This window comes from Anabrus simplex, chromosome 4 (assembly GCF_040414725.1).
Source record: "Anabrus simplex isolate iqAnaSimp1 chromosome 4, ASM4041472v1, whole genome shotgun sequence".
NCBI lineage: Eukaryota > Metazoa > Arthropoda > Insecta > Orthoptera > Tettigoniidae > Anabrus > Anabrus simplex.
In genome coordinates, this window is record NC_090268.1 from 422569368 (window position 1) to 422592988 (window position 23621).

At 38.2% G+C, this 23621-nt stretch overlaps 1 protein-coding gene across 1 annotated transcript in view; it reads right to left on the minus strand.

Moving 5' to 3' along the window:
• LOC137500506 (trichohyalin-like) overlaps nucleotides 1-23621 on the minus strand; it is a 196175-nt gene that overhangs the window by 21499 nt on the left and 151055 nt on the right. The window contains exon 13 of the mRNA XM_068227425.1: nucleotides 4951-5158. Within this exon, the coding sequence (XP_068083526.1) occupies nucleotides 4951-5158 (208 nt within the window). The remainder of the gene's footprint in view (nucleotides 1-4950; nucleotides 5159-23621) is intronic.

The window sequence follows — 23621 nt, forward strand, 5'->3', positions numbered from 1 at the left end:
CGGCAAACCTGCAATTTCAACCAAACTTGGTACACATACAGTATGACGTAACTATCTGGAGAAAAATACTGTGGGGGTAAGACATCCCTAGCACCCCTACTGTAGGGAGCGAGTGACATGAAAAAATCATCGAAAATAACCAATATTCGTGTCGAATCCATACTTTTCGGGGTAGCTGAGATTAAATCTGACACTCTGGATGCCATTTAAGTCCAAGCTCAGCCTCCATTGGCATGCAGGTCAGAAGGGTTGAGAAAGAAAATGTCCAACTCACCAAGATTTGTGTTGAATCCACATTTTTCGGGTTCACTAGGCTAATTGGTGACAGACCCAATGACAGTTGGAATTGTGTACATCATATCTATAGCACAATGCATAAATACTGTAATGTGTTGTCAAGGTAAATAAATAAGACCGAACCTGGTAGCATCCTATTTCTAAAATGTATTAGCTAATCACTAAAACTACACATTTACACACACGCACACAATTGCTGAGCTCACAACTTACACAAGTACTCAGCACACTCACTTACCCTGTTTGCGCTCTCTCTCTCTCTCTCTCTCTTAGTTTCTCATGTTTTATCTACAATGATACATACACAGAGTCTTCGATCACATATAGTACACTACTCACTCAGCCACTCAGGCACACTCGTTAGCGATGTCACGGTCCGCAGTCCACACGTCAGTCTCGCAGCTCGGGATAGTATCCGCTGTCCACTCAGTCCATTGAACTCCACTCACAGCCCCGTGTTGGCACCCAGTGTTGTCCTCCACACCACACAGGACAGGCTATGTTCTCTTCTAGCAGCTGATCCAAGACATTCACACACATGACAACAAGCACACAAAAACAAGTCCTCGGCCCAAGCTGTCACTAACACACTCACTGCAATACTCGCTGAGTCTACACATTGGACTCGCTACACAGGTTGAACTACACTAACTCACTCACTCTGTAGGTCACGCCAGACTTAAATACCTGGGCCCACGTCATAGGGATGTTCTAGATGGGACTCGCCTCCCAGAGTCTTCCCGGTGGCGAATACTCTCCACACACTGTCCAGATTCTTCTATAATGCTGGAGGCCTCCAATGAGTGAGCAGGACGGGGTGCTAACCAATCCGCAAGCAGCTCTCCTCCGCCAGGGGACAGGAGTAGGGAGGGGTGGGCCTTCCTTGGTGAAAAGTGTCCGGTAGGTGTTGGCGAGCTTGCACTACTTCCCGTGGTTGTTCATTGGCATGGCGGACGCAGCGACTCACCATGCCACAATACACACAATTGTCACCTATTTTTATTATTTGTATGAAAAGATCTTCTACTTCCCAGATAATCTGAGCTGCCACAATCACAAAATAGTCTAAAAGTAAAACTTAAAATTAAGCACATAACAGTAAATCTAAAACTACAAAATGTTTCAAAAATAGCAATGAACGTTACAATAAAGACATCTACAAAAATTCACTTGACACATATTTGACAGCTGATAGAAATCCTGAAAGTAAACATTCAATTACATATCAAGACAGTGTGTTTGACCTATTTCTAACGAATGCTGCGAAGCACCTCAGATCTTCTAGTTACTTCGTAAAATTCTCATTGTCCCCTACAGAGGCATTTGAAAGAATACCTATGTTTAATTTTAAGAATATTATTGGAATAATTATGTCTTTGAAAGTACTGGAGAGGACCAGCAGGATTACTTCATTCGAGAACTGGAATAAATCCAAAGAAAAGCAGCTCAATTTGTTCTGGGTGATTTCCGGCAAAAGAGTAGCATTATAAAAATGCTGCAAAGTTAGGCTGCTCGACCAAGTGGTATGTTTTTCTAAGTAAAGTGTTTTGAGAGTCCACCTTTTCAATACAATATTTTTATTGATTTACGCAAAAAACTTTACATTATTATGTTTAACGGGACATGTTTCACCCACATTTTTGAGCATCATCAGCCATAAAAATCTATTATATTGAAAAGGTGGACTCTCAAAAAAGTTTATTTAGAAAGGTATATGTTGCTCAATATGGACCCGAGGATGAGATGTATAACTTGTAATATTACAGCCAACCAGGCTAATAAAATTCCCAACAAGTTTCTCTGTATCAACATCAAAATAGTTAAATAGTTTATCAGGAAACAAATACCCAGAATCCTGGCTATTTTGATCGTTTAGTGTAGGAACAATGGCTAATGATGCCCAAAAATGTGGGCAAAACATGTCCCGTTAAGACATAATAATGTAAAGTATTTTAATTAAATCAATAAAAATCATATTGTTGAAAAGGTGGACTCTCAAAAAACTTTATCGAGAAAGGTATATGTTGCTCAATACGGACCCAATGATGAGATGTATAACTTGTAATAAGCTACGGGCTTTACGTCGCACCGACACAGATAGGTCTTATGGCGACGATGGGATAGGAAAGGCCTAGGAGTTGGAAGGAAGCGACCGTGGCCTTAATTAAGGTACAGCCCCAGCATTTGCCTGGTGTGAAAATGGGAAACCACGGAAAACCATTTTCAGGGCTGCCGATAGTGGGATTCGAACCTACTATCTCCCGGATGCAAGCTCACAGCCGCGCGCCTCTACGCGCACGGCCAACTCGCCCGGTCTTGTAATAAGCGGTATGTTCTGAGCTGTCAGTGGAGAGATGGTGTTGAATTACGTTAGTAGACAAATAAGTTTGAGTGGTGTCTTTAAAAGTAGAAAAGATCACAATATGAAGATAAAGTTGGAATTCAAGAGAATAAATTGATGCAAATATTAATTTTAGGAAGAGGATTTAGAGATGGGGATAATTTACTAAGGGAGACCTTTGATAAATTTCCAAATTATTTGAGAAGAGGCTAGGTAAACAACAGATAGGGAATCTGCCCTTCGGGTGATACCCTAAATGCAGGTCAGTGGTGGTCGATTGATTGAATGATTGTTTGAATGTCTTTGAACGTACTTCAACCAGAACTAGTTCTGCTGTACTAGAACTGAAAATGTTATTATAACGTCATAATTTATTTTTGCCCCATTTGGGGTTCTGTGCCATGTATACTAATTATGTACAAGAATGTAATGATTACAATTCTATTTCAAGTAAATAAAAAATTACATTTTGTAAAAAGTAGCAATTACAAGTAAAATTTATTAAGAATGTAAGCAATTTGATTACTGTTACTCTATTACTTCCTATGTATTTTCATGAGAAAATCAGCACACTTTACAAAGGAATAAATTAAATATATCCTTCTAACTCAATACAAAACATAATTCCATCATTAGATGGAGCAATAAAATTCTAACATTTTTCGACTCGTTTGAGCCATCCTCAGTGAAATAAGAGGAGGGGGGGGGGTTAAAGTAATTTACATAATACAAGCTAAATATATGTTAAAAAATGAAGGAACAAATGAAAAGCAAAAGAGACAGACGGAAATAAAAATAATAACAATATATAATATTTACATCACTAGATGGAGCAATAAATAATTCACTGAGACAAATTAAGTGAAAAAAGGGTTAATATAAAACATCTCTGCCTAATCATAATGAAGTCTATTTGATACCTTCCAGTGTCTCCAGGTCTCGTCCATGTATACAGCCGTCGTTTGTGGTGTTTGAACCAAGTATTGGCGAGGACTAAATTATGGTCAGTGCAGAATTCAACCAGCCGACTTCCTCTTTCGTTCCTTTGTCCCAATCCAAATTCTCCTACTGTGCTACTTTCTCTTCCTTGGCCTACCACTGCGTTCCAGTCTCCCATCACAATTAGATTCTCGTCACCTTTGACATATTGTATTAAATCTTCTATCTCCTCATATATTCTTTCAATTTCTTCATCATCCGCTGAACTAGTAGGCATATAGACCTGCACTATTGTGGTGGGCATTGGTTTGGTGTCTATCTTGGCGACAATAATTCTTTCACTATGCTGGTCGTAGTAGCTTATCCGCTGCCCTATTTTCTTATTCATTATTAAACCAACTCCCGCATTACCCCTGTTTGATTTCGTGTTGATAATTCGGTAGTCGCCTGACCAAAAATCCTGTTCTTCCTGCCAACGTACTTCACTTATACCAACTACATCTAACTTTAGCCTATCCATCTCCCTTTTCAGATTCTCTAACCTACCACAACGATTCAAACTTCTAACATTCCACGCTCCGACTCGCAGAATGTCAGTATCCATCTTCCTGATGATCGCCCCCTCTCGTGTAGTCCCCACCCGGAGATCCGAATGGGGGACTAGTTTACCTCCGGAATATTTTACCCGGGAGGAAGCCATCATCAGTACATCATTCATACAGAGAGAGCTGCATGTCCTCGGGAGGTGGTTACGGCTGTAGTTTCCCGTTGCTTTCAGCCGTGTAGCAGTATCAACACAGCTAAGCCATGTTGAGTATTATTACAAGGCCGTATCAGTCAATCATCTAGACTGCCGCCCTTGCAACTACCGAAAGGCTGCTATCCCCCTTTCGATGAACCATTCGTTAGTCTGGTCTCTCAACAGATACCCATCCGATATAAGTGAAAAAAGGGTTAATATAAAACATAATTGAATCCAAAAAATGTGCTAAACCTAAGAAGAAAATAAAATAAAAGATAACAGATGGAAATGAAACAATAAGTGCTAACAGTGAGGTTGCGGACCTCTAGACTAAAAAGTTTTTAGTCTGATAACATTTCAAAAACAGGATGAAATCACTGTGTTGAAAATTCAGGCTGACAGTCTGTCTTTGTAGAAACACCATCCCATCCCATCTCGCTATCCATTCGTCTTTATGACAACATCAGAATTTAATGCAAGTTATGTACAGGGATTTTTTTCATGCAATAAATTCCAAATGTTAAAAATGGGGTGCAAGATATATGTGGTGGCAAGTTATATGCGAGCAAATATGGTGTACTACTTAATTCTTCAGTATGTTAAATCTAGGTCATGAGAACATGTTACCTACCTAAGTTTACTGCAGCATTTCTGAAAGATCTGAAAGATCTGAATTTCCTCTCATCACGACTGGTTTTCTCTAGCACATTACTGAAGAGGATCTTGGAAAGATTCACAATGAGCTTCTGCAGCTTTTCTTTCTCCACCTCAGAAGTGTTGACAATCTCAAGGAACTCAGGTTCTTCAAATACTGCCTCAGCTAAGCTCGTCAGAGAAGGCTGCAGCAGAAACATAACACGATCATTATAAACAGAACTTAAGTGCTACTCATAGCTGCTAAGATGCTCCTTGTAAACAATAAACATTTGAACAAGTTACCTGCTCTTTGTCAGTGGCATAACATTAGGCCTGCAATGCAAGCAGGTCCAGGGCTTAAGGGACCGGCAGACTTGCCCAGAAAGAGTAAATAAGTAAATGAATGAATGAATGAATCCAGAGTGGGATATGCCTGGGTCATAAGAAGGAAAGGCTGGTTGGAGATTGCCTGGACTTTGCTGATGACATAGCACTAATTGCCTCAGAAGACAGGCAGCCAAAGTGGGTCTTCAAGTGTTTTGGGGGAAAACATAATTTTTTTCACCAACATCAAAGAAGCTAGTGGAGAGGTACTACTAGAATGGGGAAAAATCAAGAGGACTGAGAAATTTATCTCAGCGAATGGATTGAACCCAACATATCAGAAAGAGCATTATTATCCATGAGAGTCAACTAGTTGGAACTGGCCTATCAACTGACAAAGAAAACTTATAACAAAAAATGCCTGTCATGCAACCTGAAACTGAAGCACTACATGTCAGTCATACAACCAGAAACTCTGTATGCCATGGAGTGTCTTTCATTGAACTGAAGAAGTCTGATGGAGCAACTGGAAGTCAGAGAGAGAGGAGAATTCACAGGAAGATCTTAGGTCCGGTAAAGGAAGAAGAAGAATTCTGTAGATGGCACAATTCCGAGCTTTACGAACACATAGAGAGGCTCTCTGATTGTGCTATGAAAAGGAGAGTTGCCTTCTATGGCCATATAATAAGACTGTCTCTCAAAAGACTGTTCATCTTCTGGCAGAACAAGAAGATTCGTACCACTTGGCTGACAGAACCTGAGAAGGACATTGGAGAACTGGGAATATCAAATCTTTAAGATAGATGGTCCCGGAAGAAAGGTTACACCGGCAGAAAATGCAAGAATACTGGGCAAGGTTAAGAATGGTGTTTAATTTTCTTTTTACTTCATTTCTTACTTCGTCTTGTTTATCTGCTGGCAGTTTGCTGATGGCTAATTCTGCTTCTACTGTTGTAGTGATGGCTGTGTTCAGAATAGATTATTATTGTCAACTTGGGCTTGAAACAGGTTCCGATGAGCATCCGAAAGTAAACTTGTAGTTTCGAGATGAGTCTCATATAACCTACATATGGTTAAAAAAGGACTTTTTCTTGTACAAAAATTTGATCTCCTCTCTCAGACAAATCTTATTTGTTTTAGTTTGGGTTTTAGTAATTTGAAAAGAAGAACGATGGTTCTTAAACTTGCTTTTAAGAAAGTTGGGTGTCAAATTGTGAGTGATACACCATTTGAGAAATTCGATGTCTTTGCCCAATTTGGCTATTTTTGACTTTCAGACAGAAATATAAATAGGTCTTCTGTTTTACCTGGCTGGCCATGTAATCATAGGAAGAATGAATGAATTAAAAAATTTACCTGAATGCCACTCTGAACGGTAAAGGTGACATTGTGCTCATAGAATGGCTGAAAAAGTTCGTTTTTACAGTGCGTATATAGAATAACTGTTAATAAATTTGACCATAATAGGTGCTGTATTGACTTGTATACTCATTAAAAACAATTTAAAATAGTATTCTGGTTGTAGATACGCATTCTGTTAACCAGCGAGGGGTTATGTCATGGTCTTTTAGAGCATAGAGCAAGTGCATACATTTTTTACTCTTTCAGAATAGTTTCCCAGTATAAAGCTTTCTACATTCTTGTACCTTTCAGTGAACTCGTCCACAACATGTATTTACATTTGCTGTCTCCCCCTTTCATCACCAGTCAGTGGAAAGCTTTTTCTGTAAGCCTGGTCATTTCCACCGTGCGCGACTCTAGGCATTGTCTTATTACACGATCCTTTACACTGTGTGCAACTCATGGTGTTCGCCACGCACAGTCATTTTGTTGGTACCTATAGAAGTGTTTTGTGAGTTTCATGGATACATTTTTCTTCAATAACACAATGTATTTTGCTTCAAAAACTGGTATTTAGTTTCATGGATTTGTTTTTCTTTAATAATGTGGTATGTTTTCCTATAGAAACTGGTATTTCATTTCATGGATATATATTTCTTTAATAATACAATGGGTTTTACTAGATAAAATCATATTTTGTTTCATGGATATACATTTCTTTAATAATACAGTGTAATTTGCAAGAACGTTGTTATTTTCTTTTATGGATATAGTTTCATTAATAATATGGTGTGTTTTCTTATTACAATAAATAGAAATAAGGATTCCATCTAATCAATACATGAAATGAATGAAAATCCACAGCCTGTTTCCAGTCATGCGATCGGGTCAGGAATGGAAAGAGTGAAACCCCGCATCTAGCAGCGAGGATAGGAATTGTGCCGGCTGACGAAGCCTGTCGCACTCCTCTAGAAATGAAATATGACAGGGAAAACCGGTGTACCAGGAGAAAAACCTGTCCTGCCTCCACTTTGTCCAGCACAAATCTCACATGGAGTGATCAGGATTAGAACCAAGGGACCCAGCGGTGAGAGGCCAGTGTGCTGCTGCCTGAGCCATATATATACATATCAGTATATACATTATATATAAGATAACACGTCCTCGAAACCGACTTTCAACCTATTAGGTCGTGTTACGTACATTTAGTATGTGTTGAAGAGATGTTAAGTACAGAACAAAAATGGCTAACCAGACACCAGTGGGATCCGAACCCACAACCTCCCGATTTTGCATCTGTTGTTCTACCAATTGAGCTACGGTAGCCTAGGCCAACTTTGTTCTGTTGGAAAGGATCTAAGCTGCAGGTCTGGTACTACTACCATTACACTGTAGAGCAACCAATGCGAAATCGGGAGATTGTGGGTTCGGATCCCACTGGTGTCTGGTTGGCCATTTTTGTTCTGTACTTAACATCTCTTCAACACGTACTAAATGTACATAACACAACCTAATAGGTTGAAAGTCGGTTTCGATTACAATGCAGTCGTGAAAATTAAATATTCTTTGACGTGGCCCTCAACAGGCAACTTAAATGCACTCTACAGTGTGATGGTAGTAGTACCAGAACTGTAGCTTAGATCCTTTCCAACAGAACAAAGCTGACCTAGGCCACCGTAGGTCAATTGGTAGAACAACCGACGCAAAATCGGGAGGTTGTGGGTTCGGATCCCACTGTTGTCTGGTTGGCCATTTTTGTTCTGCACTTAACTTCTCTTCAACACATACTAAATGTACGTTACACGACCTGATAGGTTGGAAGTCGGTTTCGATTACAATGCAGTCGTGAAAATTCAATATTCATTGACTTGGCCCTCAATGGGGAACTTAAACGCACTCTAAAGTGTGATGGTAATAGTACCAGACCTGTAGCTTAGATTCTTTCCAACAGAACAAAGATGGCCTAGGCCACCATAGCTCAATTGGTAGAGCAACTGACGCGAAATTGGAAGGTTGTGGGTATGGATCCCACTGGTGTCTGGTTGGCCATTTTTGTTCTGTACTTAACATCTCTTCAACACGTACTAAATGTACATAACACGACCTAATAGGTTGAAAGTCGGTTTTGATTACAATGCAGTCGTGAAAATTCAGTATTCAATAACATGTCCTGACTGACTCACTGACTGACTGACTGACTGACTGATTCATCATCGCCAAGCCAAAACTACTAGACATAAAGAAATTCAATTTTGGGGATACATTTATATTAGAGTGTAGGTGCTCATTAAGGGAGGATTTTTTGATATTCCATTGCTAAGGGGGTGAAAAGGGGGGGATTTGTTTAAATGAGCATATCTATATCTCAAAAACTTAGAAGTTTACAAACATAAAAATTGATACTTAGAATCTCCTTTAAAAATAAACAAACACACATTTCTTTTGTTTTTGGAAAATCACCTTAAGAGGGGTGAAAAGAGTTGAAAAGTGGTTGAATACCTTTTATGAGGATACTTATATCTCAAAAACCAAAGATGTTACAGACATGAAAATTGGAATTTGGAATCTCCCTTAAAAATAAACACATATTTTTTTGTTTTTTTGTTTTTAGAAAACTCAATCATTGGTGAGTGAGCAGGAGTGACAAAGGGGATGATTTTTAAAAACACTATATCTACAGTATATTGCAGAAACGTAAACTGTTACAGACATAAACATTAATATTTGGAATCTCCTATAAAAGTAAAGAAACATACATAATATATTGTCAGAAAATCCACTTAAGGGGAACTGAAAAAGGGGGGTGTATTTTTAAAATGAGAATGTCTACAGAACATGTCGTAAAGTTAACTTGTTACAGATATGAAAATTGGTATTTTTAATCTCTCTTGCCAATGACCATAGCCGTGTTAAAACACCGGATCCCGTGAGATCTCCGAAGTTAAGCAACATTGGGCGTGGTCAGGAGTTGGATGGGTTGCCACGCGCTGTTGGTGGGGGTTAGGGAATGGAGGAGCTGGCCACCCTACCACATGTAACCTCCAGCTCAGGAACACCTCTGCGGAGGTTCGGACCTGCCTTTGGGCAGAACAACACTTACCTACCTTTATCTCTCTTAAAAACAAAAATAAGAGACATGTCCTTTTTTGTTGTTGGAAAAGCAACTTACAGGTAGGGCGGGGGGTAAAAAGGACTGAAAAGAGGTTGAATTATTTTTATTAGGATAGTGATATCTCAAAAACTGAAGATTTATCAGTATGAGTCACTGCAGGTAGAACTACCGAGGGAAGAGAGGAATAGGGAACTGTTGCTAAGATGTGTGGAAATAGGAGGAGGGGAAAAGGTAGGAAAGGGAAATGTAAAGTAGTGGTTGGAAAAGACAAGTGGAACAGGGTCATGGGAGGAAAAAAAGGAAGGAGGGATTAGCTTCTGCAGCAGTGAAATAAATAGGGCTGACCAGGAGGGTAGGGGATCAAATGAAGTGGGTAGGGTTGAAGCTCTGGTCATGGGGGATTCCGTGTTTAGACATGTGGGGAAAGTGAGTGGAAGAAGGAGAACCAGGGTAGAGTGTTATCCAGGAATTAGGTTGAAGCAGATGTTGAGGAAAGTAGAAGGAAAGGAGAGGAAAAGGAAAAGGTGGTAGTGTTTCACTTTGGCGTTAACAACGTAAGACAAGCAGGTATCAGAACCAACATAGTTGGGGATGTGTAAAGGCGGGATTCCACTGAGGCAACATTTGGGCGACATGGAGCATGCGACAGTGAAGCATGCTGCAGTCAGCCTTCAATTGAGGAAACACGGCTCGGCATGTAGCGTGCGGCTGTGTGGCATGAGACATGTCGCAATCTGTCGAACACTCTCTGGTGCCGCATGCTTCAAAAATGTGCTTGTTGAACAGTGTTGCCTGGGATCCGACAGTGTGTGGATCGGTGCTACAATTTCCGTGCGGCAAGATGGAGTGGGTTATTGAAAAACTGTGAATTTAATTGAGGATTACCACAATGCTTCGGAATTGTGGAATGTAACTTTGAGTAACTATAAAAACAATAGTATTAAGATGGATACGTTGAAACGGCTCTCAGATAAATATAATTGCAGTGTCCAGGAACTGAAGAAGAAAATAAAAAATTTGCGTACAGCTTTCCACCGGGAGCACAAAAGAATTCAGAAAATGAAAACGAGTGGTGCTTCTCCACTGAGAGGAAAAATATGGTTCGGGTATAATCTACTTACCTTTCTTCTTGACATCGATGCTCCGAGGAAAACTACTTCAACGTCAGGTGTCATTGGGGAACGTGAGGTGAGTTGATTTTAAGCCACCGTTTTCCTTTAATAAATAGTTAACTGATTATGAACTTTTGTAAGTAAGATTGTGATTTATTCAAAGTCTGGTTTTCTGGTTGTTAGTAACGGAACAGTTTGTACTAGAAAAAAATAGAGATAACAATGAAAATATAATTTGACATCATACTAGTACTAATGATAATAATATAATATTCTACGTATCAGTACCGTATGACATTTGCAACCCTGTAGATTTTTCGTAAATACGTCGTTTACTAGCATAACAACAAATTTTTCACCTTTGTACACTGTTAACACACAACAATAATCTACTTGTCATTTAGAAATCCATTCGCCGCTACTCTAATTGCGCAAAGTCTTCCAACACTGTTTCACTACAATCTTTTTCTTCCTCAATGTGTCTACTTCTAGTGTCATAGTTCATTTTAATGATAAAAGTTTGTTAGAAATGTGAACGGTAAGGGGGTAAAGTAATCGAAATAAGGTTAGGATATTGTACTTTAAACTAATATATTTTGATAATGATTAAATTACAATGTACAAGGAGCTTCTAAAACTTCCCGTACCTCTAAGCATACCGATCCTGCCATGGTACGCAGCCTTCATCTGACATAAAGTATTCCATAAACTCATCCCTAATGGCTTTCGCTTCTTGAGAATTCCGACGTGGTTTGTTTCCCAGAGGCTCCATACCTGTATCAGCTTGGATCACTCCGCGCCATGATCCAGGAATGATATTACCATCTTGGGTGTCGGTGTCAAATGTCCCCGGAGGTGAATAAAGAGATCTTGAAGTAGGACGTTTTCTGAGAAAGTTGTGTAGATAAATACATGTGGTAGTTACAGTCACTGCATTTTCTACACTAATCTCCATAGGCTTTCTAAATACTCGGAAAACACTGGCCAGCAATCCGAAGCAGTTTTCTACTATTCTTCGAGCACGTGAATGTCGGTAATTGTAGATTCTATGTGGCGAGCCTTTGTCGTGACAACCAGAGTATGGTTTCATAATGTGCTCTTGTAAGGGAAATGCATCATCCGCTACAAGAACATAAGGCGATATTTCTCTTCCTGGAAGAGGTTCTGGAGCTGGGAGAGAAAATTTGTTTTGTGATAAATCCTTGTAAAATCCAGTTTCCCGGAATACTCCACCGTCCGAAATCCTTCCTTGACATCCAATATTAGCGTACAGGAAGCAATATGTTGCGTCAGCGACTGCCATCAACACGATGCTGAAAGTTCCCTTGTAATTAAAAAATTGACTACCACTTCCTTTTGGACACTTCACCAATACATGTTTTCCGTCACACGCGCCAATGCAGTGAGGATAATTCCATGAAGTCTCAAAATCGTGTGATACTCTTCCCCACTCTTCTTGTTTGTTTGGAACCTGAGGACAATAATTTTGTTATTAGTAAAGTATGTTGAGTACTCAGTCTGAAAGCTGGTTGAATCCTCAACAGCTCTACCTTAAGCTGCCATAGATGGCATAGGTATCGCTGAAGAGGTTTACAAGGAAAATGAGGAGTGAGGTAGTTTCCTGTTGTTTTCCTCACCGAGCCAGCCGTTGCTATTACACATCAGTTAGCCGAGCCCACTAACATGTAGCACCAACCGACTCTATGTGCAACATTTTCACACCATTCATATCAGGGACGGGTTGCTTAAGGAATGATGTTACTAATGTCGCTCATACCTCAGTCACTTTCTTATTAGTATTATTTAATTGTTACATAGACTTAATTTATTCATATTACAATGATTTGTTACTCTTTATTTAAGGAGGAGACTTTGGAAATTGAAGATTTACTCCGCGCTGCAACTCCAGACTCTGCAGAAATCTCAGTGGATGACCCATCAAATCCGATATTAGAAAACATGGACAATAATCAGCGTCCTGCTGAGGAAATTGGACTTGGAGACAAGAATCGTGGAAAGTGTAAGAAAGGGAAATGCAATCTGCAAGAGGAAAGAGTCGAAGAAGCTTATAGTATTTTGAAGTCTTCCATTACGAGAGATGAGTTCGCAGTATATGGAGAATATGTGGCAAATGAGCTGAGAAAAGTAACTCCAAGAGCACAAGTTCTAGCAAAGCACAGGATTAATAACATTTTATTCGAAGCCTCAATTGGAAACTACGACTTTCAGTCTCCAAGCTGCGCTAGAAATTTTATCGATACCCTACCTTCAAATAATAGTAGTTATGGGTCACCCTCAACTACATCAAATTCTACACTTCAGTCTCCTCTGGCGCCTGTACGTTCACCTGAGGAGCATGCTTCTGTCTCGTTCCCATCCATCGATGGGAACGAGATTTCACAACCACGGTGCGATGACAACACTGCTGACAGCCAAGCAGATTTCGTGGAATTACTTTCTCCACAACTTGAAAGTTAAATAATGGTGTTTGAACATATAGAACAAAATGACTCAGTTACTCCAGAATATTATGGGTTATTATAAATGTGACCACTGTAAAACCCAGTTTATAATCTAATGTCCATTCGGGCGAACCTTTCTTCTTAATAAATGTATATGTTTTAGATGACCAGATCCTGCTTATTTTGCTTTGGGTTCTGTTATCATTCATTTTACTCTTTAACTGGTGATGTGAGCTGTTGTTAATGTGACCTTGCCTTTCTCAACACATTTCACACCTTCAGTCAGGAATATTCGGTTGCAGAATGATAGGTTTTTTTCTATTTGCTTTAAGTCGCACCGACACAGATAGGTCTTACGGCGACGACGGGATAGGAAAGGTCTAGGAAGTGGGAGGAAGCGGCCGTGGCCTTAATTAAAGTACAGCCCCGGCATTTGCATGGTCTGAAAATGGTAAACCACGGAAAACCATCTTCAGGGCTGCTGACAGTGGGACTCGAACCCACTATCTCCCAATTACTGGATACTGGCGCTGGCCTTCTAACCCCAACTTGGCAGGTTCGATCCTGGCTCAGTCCGGTGGTATTTGAAGTGTACTGCACGTTCTCATTTATAGGATTATTTCTGTTTGCGCTAGTTATTTTCTTGTTCTTTGGATTATAGGTAATAAGTGAAAAGTGATTTTTGGTGTTTGCGGTGTATCTATACAATTTAAGTGACGACAACGTGTAACGTGAAATTTATGAGAATGTCTGCACTCTGTGAGTAAATCATATATTACCATAATATCATATTTGCATTAGTATATCCTACGTATATTATATTGTGAAAGATCATTAAATCCTGAATCAGATAAAATAATTATAGTACTTGTATAAAATGTCAATTGTTTCTTATTGAACTCTGTTTGTGTGGAGACTCGAAGATCTCACATCACCAATTATGTTCCGAATTCTGTACGTATCCACTTAAAGGTTTCAAACAGGAAAACAATTCTAAGTTTTGGGATTTTCCAAGTTACATGTGATCGATGTGTTATCGTAAACTGGGGTAACATTGTGACACGCTAGAATCCTTCAGAATCCGATATGTCGGCTTAGAATTTTGCCAAAGAAGGATTGTAACTTGAAGAATGATGTCACACTGCAAGTTACTAGTGGACTATGAAGTAAACAGTTTTGTTTATGACTTCTTATACTTTTCACGAATTTTCTCCATTCTGGCACAAAGTTAACCCAGTTGACGATACATTTTATTACGATATTAAAACTGGAAAAATAAATATTATAATAATTTAACATTTTGATTCTTACGGGTAATTAATCTTAAATGTACTTACCTTTACGAAGTCTTTCAAGGCACTTATTAAAGCCGTGCACACCTCCGGAATGATTCGTGAAATGCTAGGTTCAGAAACTCGAAACAGGTGCATCAGGGAAGTATAGCTGTCACCAGTAGCCAAAAATCGAAGGGTAAGCAACAGTCTAACTTTCGGCGGTATCGCCTCTCGAAAATTGCAATGATCGGTCCAACCTTCTCTAACAAAAATTCAAAATCTTCCTGGCTCATCCGTGTGAAATTTTTGAAATGCGCTTTGTCGTCAGCCAATAGCTTCTGAAATAATTCATGCTGTACTTGATTTGATCGAACGAATAATTCTCGCCTCCACCACCGGGGCCGTTTTCTCTTACGACCGTGCTGAATAAACAATGTACGCTGCTGCCGCAATAGTCTGCAAAGACATCCATCTCAGTCAACGTCGGATGAGAAACTGTTGCCTTGGTTGAATAACGTTTGTAGCTGGCAACACGTCTCCACAAGTGACGCATGCTACACTCGGCAACATATGTGGCATGCCACATTTTTCTGCCGCACTGATGACAAGCCGCATGCTACAAATAGCAACATTTGTTGCCTGTCGCATGCTCCATGTCGCCCAAATGTTGCCTCAGTGGAATCCCGCCTTAAGATCTGGTCAATGCAGCATGGGTGAAGTTTAAGGAAGCGGAGATTGTTATCAGTGGAATACTGTGTAGCAGGGATACTGACTGGAAGGTGATTGGGAATTTAAATGAGACTCTGGAATGGGTAAGTGGGAATTTGGGAGTGAGATTTCTAAATCCTAATGGGTGGGTAGGAGATAGGGATCTGCACTCAGATGGCCTTCACTTAAAAAGAAGTGGTACATATAAGTTAGGAAATTTATTTAGAAAGGTTATAGACAGGTACATTCAGAGAAATGGGGGTTACCCAGGTAGTGGGGATAAGGGTACAGGGAAAAGGAAGTCAAGTAGGGATGACATAAAAATGTTAGTGCTCAACTGTAGAAGTATTTATTTATTTGTAATCAGCTATGTTGGAAATGATATGGAAAGGAATGAGATAGGAACAGGTGATCTCAATTTACCAAATGTCAATTGGGAAGGTAATGCGAACGACAGGAAGCATGAACAACAAATGGCAAACAAGTTAATAGTGGAAGGGCAGCTGATTCAGAAAGTGATGGAACCAGCTAGAGGGAAGAATATTTTGGATGTGGTGGTGGTAAAACCAGATGAGCTCTATAGAGAAACTGAAGTAATAGATGGCACTGGTGATCATGAAGCTGTTTTTGTCATAGTTGAAAATAAATGTGAAAGAAAGGAAGGTATTAAAAATTAGGACTATTAGACTGTACCATATGGCTGATAAAACAGGCATGAGGGAGTTTTAAAAAAGTAAATATGATCGGTGGAAAACGGTAAATCAAAATGTAAACAGACTCTGGGATGGGTTTAAAGCAATTGTTGAGGAATGTCAAAATAGGTTTGTACCTTTAAAGGTGGTAAGGAATGGTCAATTTCCAAAATATTATAACAGAAGTAAAGAGACTAAGAAGGAGGTGCAGGTTGGAGAGATATAGAGTCAGAAATAGCTGTGGAAATACGGAGAAATTGAAGGAAATTACTAGGAAATTGAATCTAGCAAAGATGTCAGCTAAAGATAACATGATGGCAAGTATAATTGGTGGTCATACAAATGTTAGTGAAAAATGCAAGAGTATGTATTGCTACTCTAAGGCAGAAACAGGTTCCAAGTACATTCCAGGAATCATTAATGAACAAGGGTAATGTGTATACGAGGATCTTCAAAAGACAGAAGTTATTCAAACAGCAGTACGTAAAGACTGTTGGTTACAAGGATAATGTCCAGATAGAGGAGGTGATTAACACTAAAGAAGTATAAAAATTTACCTATGATAACAATGACATTTTCAGTAAGATACAAAAGTTGAAAACTAGAAAAGCGGCTGGAATTGATAAGATTTCTGGGGAAATACTAAAGGCAATGGGTTGGGATATATTACCATATCTGAAGTACTTATTTGATTATCGTTTGCATGAAGGAGCTATACCAAATGAATGGAGAGTTGCTATAATAGCCCTTGTGTATAAAGGAAAGGGTATAGACATAAAGCTGAAAATTACAGGCCAGTCAGTTTGACATGCGTAGCATGTATGTTCTGGGAAAGCATTCTTTCTGATTATATTAGATATGTTTGAAAAATTAATAACTGGTTTGATAAAAGGCAGTTTGGGTTTAGGAAAGTTTATTCCACTGAAGCTCAACTTGTAGGATTTCAGCAAGATATAGCAGATATCCCGAATTCAGGAGGTGAAATGGACTGTATTGCGATTGACATATCTAAGGCATTTGATAGGGTAGATCATGGGAGACTACTGGCAAAAATGAGTGCTATTGGACTAGAAGAAAAAGAGTGACTGAATGGGTGGCTATATTTCTAGAAAACAGAACTCAGAGAATTAGAGTAGGCAAAGCTTTATCTGACCCTGTAATAATTAAGGGGGGAATTCCTCAATGCAGTATAATTGGACCTTTATGTTTTCTTATATATATCAATGATATGTGTAAAGAAGTGGAATCAGAGATAAGGCTGCTTGCAGATGATGTTATTCTGTACAGAGTAATAAATAAGTTATAAGGTTGTGGGCAACTACAAAATGACCTCGATAATGTTGTGAGATGGACAGTAGGCAATGGTATGATGATAAACGGGGTTAAAAGTCAGGTTGTGAGTTTCGCAAATCCTCACAAGTCCTCTCAGTTTTAATTATTATTTTGATCGGGTGAAAGTTCCTTATGGGGATCATTGTAAGTATCAGTGTTAATACAAGGAAAGATTTTCGTTGGGGTAATCACATAAGTGGGATTGTAAATAAACGGAACAGATCTCTGCACATGGTTATGAGGGTATTTAGGGGTTGTAAGGATGTAAAAGAGAGTGTCGGGTAAGACCCCAACTAGGGAATGTTTCCAGTGTATGAACCCTCACCATGATTACTTGGTTCAAGAACTATAAAAAAATCCAAAGAAAAGCAGCTCGATTTTTTCTGGGTGATTTCCGACAAAAGAATAGCGTTACAAAATTGATGCAAAGTTTGGGCTGGGAAGATTTGGGAGTAAGGAGACAAGCTGCTTGACTAAGTGGTATGTAAGCCATAGAATCTAAAGGATAATATGACCACCTATTCAACACTTTCCACTTTTAATGTGGTTTGAATCTACATGAATGTATGTAGATCTATCAGGTCAGGTACATGTTTCACCCATTATTTGGGCATCTTCAGTCTGTAGACAACCTTTAGGTCAAGGTTTGGAACCTTTTTAACCATACATATTATACTATACAAACGTTAATAATTTCTTAAGACTAACATGCCAAGATAATAATTTTAAAAAGGTGAACAAAAACAAAACATAACTATGGGTAACAAATTAATGGTGCTTTAGCACAATTAAAACTTGTCAGCCCTATTCTATCTAACTTAAAATATGTCTAAAACTAATATGGATCTTCTTCCTCTATCATAAGTTTTGGGTAAAGAGGATATTACAAACCGGGGTTCATTTGACCCTCCTATATCATTTCATGTTCTTGACATACCGTAACTAATGTCAGAATGTGTTGTCAACCACAAGTGGAGATTCAGAACTCATTGTTAGTTGTAGGCTGGTCAAGATTGTATCTAGGATGCTCCTTCTCAATTAAGCAGCTGCCTAAAACTAAGAAATAGCCTCATATTGTACTCTTTACAATTCCGTGTCGTTAAATAAGACCCAAAGTCAAGACGCTTACAGTTTCATTCAAAACAACATTCTTGGCCAGTCTATATATAACAATCAGTTTTAAATTTCCACTAGTGTTTGACAACACATTTCAACATTAGTTATGTCAAGAACTGAAATTGAAATGTGTGAGTCAAATAAGCCCCAGTATCAAAATCTTCTTTTTTCAAGACTTATGTTAGAGGAAGAAGATCCATTTTAGTTTTTATCATATTTTTAAGTTAAATAGAACAAGTCTGACAAGTTTTATCTGTGAAAAAAAACACCGTTAATTTAAATTTTAAATTTTTCATTCACAGTAATCGTGACCAGCCTACAACTAACAATCAGTTCTAAATCTCCACTTGTGGTTGACAACACATTCTGACATTAGTTACAGTACATCAAGAACATGAAATGATATAGGAGGGTCAAATGAACCCTGGTTTGTAATATCCTCTTTACCCAAAACTTATGATAGAGGAAGAAGATCCATATTAGTTTTAGACATATTTTAAGTTAGATAGAATAGGATTGACAAGTTTTAATTGTGTTAAAGCACCATTAATTTGTTACCCATAGTTATAACAATAGTTTATTAATGGTAATACCATTTTACATAACAGTAGAGAAGAATAAACAAAACACAATAAAAAGAAAGTTCAATGGAGTATAAGTAGAAAAATATGTACAGATATATACACAGGTTATATTACAAGTAATCACAGGAAAGTAACAGTCAATTCTGGAGATTATGTAAGTGATTTCTCAATTTTGACAATGAGCAGTTAAATACATCAATATCCACTTTGTTTAGAGATCTTGACATTCGTTTAATTGGCCCATTGAATGCGTAGTTAGTTCTATGCCAATTTGTAGACAATGTATTCTTGAAGCTTGTGCGTCTGTCTGGTACATGTACGTTAATTTTTGCAAGGAGTTGTGGACAATTCACCAAGGAATGAAGCAATTTAAAAATGAAGAGTGTATCCAGTAATTCACGGTGTTGTAACAGGCTATGCAGATTTAAGGACTGTTGTAAGGATGTATAATCAATATTATCATATGAGAATCCTGCTCTAAATGAATATAAACGAAAAAATTTATGTTGTACTGAATCTAATCTATGGATAGAGGTCTGATGAGAAGGGTTCCAAACAGGTGTACAGTATTCTAGTATAGGGTGTAGCATAGACACATACAGCAATCGATAGGTAGCTAAGTTTGAAAATTCTCTAGAATATCTAGTAATGCAACCCAATCTTTGAAATGCTTTCTTACAAATATTTTCAATAAGTTCATTAAATGATAGGTTATAACTGAATAAAACACCAAGGTCTTAACTTGTGAAACAGGAGTTAGAATGTTGTTATTACTAAATTTGTACTGAAATTATATTTTCTTCTTGTTTTTAAGAAATGATATTATTTTACATTTCTCATGATTAAGTTTTAACCCATTTTGAATACAGATGGTGTAAATCTTCTTGAAGTTTTAAACAATCAAGTGGACAATTAATTTGCATAATTTTTTTTGCATCATCAGCAAACAAAAGCAATTCTGAATTCTTAAGTATATTTTTAATGTCATTTATGTAGAGAGTAAAAAGTAAGGGTGCAAGGTGAGACCCTTGAAGGACTCCACTGGTAACAATAATAGGCGCAAAAATGATTCCTTATTTTAACAATCTGCAGGCGATTTTTAAGATACGATTCAAACCATGAGAGGAGAGGCCCATTAATTCCGTAGCCTGTTAGGTTTTGCAGCAAGATATCGTGGTCGACAGTGTCAAAAGCTTTTGAGGAGTCTGTATAAATGCAGTCCACTTGGGATTGGTTCTCTATTCCATCCAAGAGGAACTGATAGAATAAAAGAAGATTGCTACAGGTTGACCGCCCTGAAAAGAATCCATGTTGCTCTTCAATGATGATGTTTCTAAAGAGAGGTGTGATTTTGTCAAGTATTATTGAGTCAAAAATTTTGGAAATATGAGAAGAGATTATAACTGGTCTATATTGTTTTATGTCAGTTTTATCACCATTTTTGAAAACTGGACTAACAAATCCTTTCTTCCATTCCACTGGAAAAACGCCTTGGTTTAATGATAAGTTGAACAGATAAAAGAGTGCTTCACATAAAATAAATGAGCAGTACTTGAGCAGGTAAGTCAAAACACCATCAAGTCCTACAGTTTTCTTTAATTCCAGAGATATCAGTTTGTTGTAAATTTCTGCCTTACTAATGTTTATAACTGATAGATTGACAGAGAAAGGATAATCATATGACATACTACTACTATTCTGATAAGAAGAATAAACAGATGAAAAATGGTTAGCAAAAAGATTGACAATATTTTCTCCAGTATCTGCTGTAACTTCATTAAGATGCATTGTTGAAGGAATATTATCACATGACCTTTTAGAACTGAGATATTGCCAGAATTTCTGTGGATTGGAAGTAATACTTCGTTCACAGTTGGAGACATACATTGTATAGCAAGATTTAGATTCAGACTTGCATTCATTTCTTAATTTCGAGAAATGCTGATAATCACTATTGAGACCTGGTATTTTGTATTGCTTCTGTGCTTTCTTCTTTTCAATAATCAGGGACTTCAATTTATGATTGAACAACTTTGCGAATTTGGGAGTCTTAAAATTCTGTATAGGGATTAAAGTTCCATGCCATAATGTAGTACTGAATAGAAGATTTCTACTGCTTTATTAATTGATACATTTTGAAACATCTCCTTCCCGCTGAACTGTGACAGATAATAATTTAGTCCATTACATGTTTTGTTTCTGTTCACATTTTTAAAATTATTATCCTGGCATGTTCATCATCATCATCATCAGTTTTCCACTCCAGTTGCCCGGGTGTGGTTTACGAGCTCTCTCCACTTCTGTCTGTCCATGTACCACTCTTCTCTCAAGACAACATCCCAGTTGACTCTACTTGTTCCTATGTCCTCTTTCACTTGGTCCAGCCATCTCTTCCTAGATCTTCCTACCGGTCGTTTTCCGGCCACGACTGTGTGTAGCCATTGTTTTGCTGTCCTTCTATCGTCCATTCGTTTGACATGGCCAAAGCATTTCAAACGGGCCCTTGTCACTTTTTCATTCAGGGATGGGTACACACCAGCTTGTTCCCTTATTCTTTCATTCCTTACCCTGTCCCTTTTTGTCTTCTGTACCATAGTTCGTAGGAACTTCATTTCTGCGGCTTGAAGTTTGCTGTCCACTTGTTGGGTTGTTGTGCAGGTTTCTAGGCCATATGTTATTATGGGGGTGAAGTATGATTGGAATAGAATCTGCTTTGATCTTAAGGGAACTTGTTCGTTCCAGAGGAGGTTCCGAACTTGATGGTAAAACTGAGCTGATTTTTGAATGCGGTTGTTAATCTCATGCTGTATTCTGTTATCACTTGAAATGATGCACCCAAGATATTTATATTGGTCTACTGTTTCCAGTTGTGTACCTTCCAGCATTATTTTTCCTTTCTTCTTCTGCCTGTTGACAGACATAGTAACAGTTTTCGATTTATTTATTGTTAATCCGTGTGCTTTCAAATGTTCATTCCAGGTGTTTAGCCTCTCTTGGACTTCCTTCTCTGTATTTCCCCAAATTACTACATCATCTGCAAATGCAAATGCATTGATGTCCATATTGTTCTTCTGCTTAATTTCTTTCATGACTTCATCCATGACAGTGATAAAAAGTAATGGTGAAAGGGTACTGCCTTGTTGCACTCCTTTAGTGGTTCTGTACGCAACTGCAGCAGTCTTCGTAAAGCATTTTAACTTTCTGGATAAGCCCTTTGGGAACATTCTTCTTTCTTAAACATTCCCATATAGTCTTCCTTGGAACACTATCAAATGCTATTTCGAGATCCAAAAACACTAGTGTTAAGTCTTTGCCCTTCTCCCAATGCTTTTCTAAAAGTATTCTAAGTGCAAATATGAGATTGGTAGTTGATCGGTGTTCTCTGAATCCATATTCTTCCTGTAGTTGTGGTTCTATTATTTTCCTTAGCCCTTTTTCAAGTATTTTCTGAAATATTTTAAAACCATGAGACAATAAAGTGATCCCTCTATAGTTGCTACATTTCTTCCAGCTTCCTTTTTTGAAGAGAGGTATTATTATTCCCTTTTTCCAATCTCTGGGACTTTCCTATGTAACGGTTCAAATCCCGTTACAAGATGATATCTGTATTTTTATTATTGTATGATTTTATTATTATTATTATTATTATTATTATTATTATTATTATTATTATTATTATTATTATTATTATTATTATTATGGCAGTATTATTATTATGTTATCTGTGATATTGTTACTATTATTGTAATTATCAGTCTTATTTAATTCGATTTTGCAATTGCCTGTTGCTTGCAAGATTGTACTTACATGTATGCGTATATGCGTATGTGTAGAATAACACTCAATACCTGTACAGTGAGAATTGTTGTATATATCAGAGATTGAATGTGACGTTGGGACATTGTGCAAGATTAGTGGCGATTCTGCCAAGTCATCGCCGCGCCATGGCTACGGCATTGTATTTATTTAGATATGCGCTCAGAGAGTTAGTCGCCGCGGGGCTATTTCACCACTGTGTGTTATATCTGTCGCGTAGGTGGGAGTATGTCATTGTTATTTCTGGAGATTACGTAGCGGTGTCAACCAACGTCTATATAAGGGGGATGCATATTGTAGCGTGAGTCATTACTTATACGGATGCAGTACAGTGAAGAAGTCTACTAGATCAAGAAGCCTCAGTCGGTCGGCCAACAAGTGTGAACGAGAGATGGAGAAGACTCAGTGAGCCATTAATTATTGGTCATTGAGAGAGTGAGGACAAGGTTGGTCGCTCACTCAGTTGGAGACACGGACGTAAGGGCTTACCATGGAGTCAGAGAGGGCAACCCTGGACCTGCCAAGAGGTCATACCATATTGACTTACAAAGAAGTCAGATGATATGGAGAAGAAGCAGTCGCAAGGATGTATCACCACGTTAGGCGTGACACATCTACAGTAAACACCAGTGCAATGGATTACGTCGTAATTACACTCAAAGTGTTGAAGGTACAGTCAAGTGAATCAGTGAGGGAAATATTTCGTATAAATTGTTAAATGTCCGGTCAAGAAGAATTCAAATTCATGCCTAGTTTCTTTCAGTTGCAATGTCATAATTTCATATTCTCATCT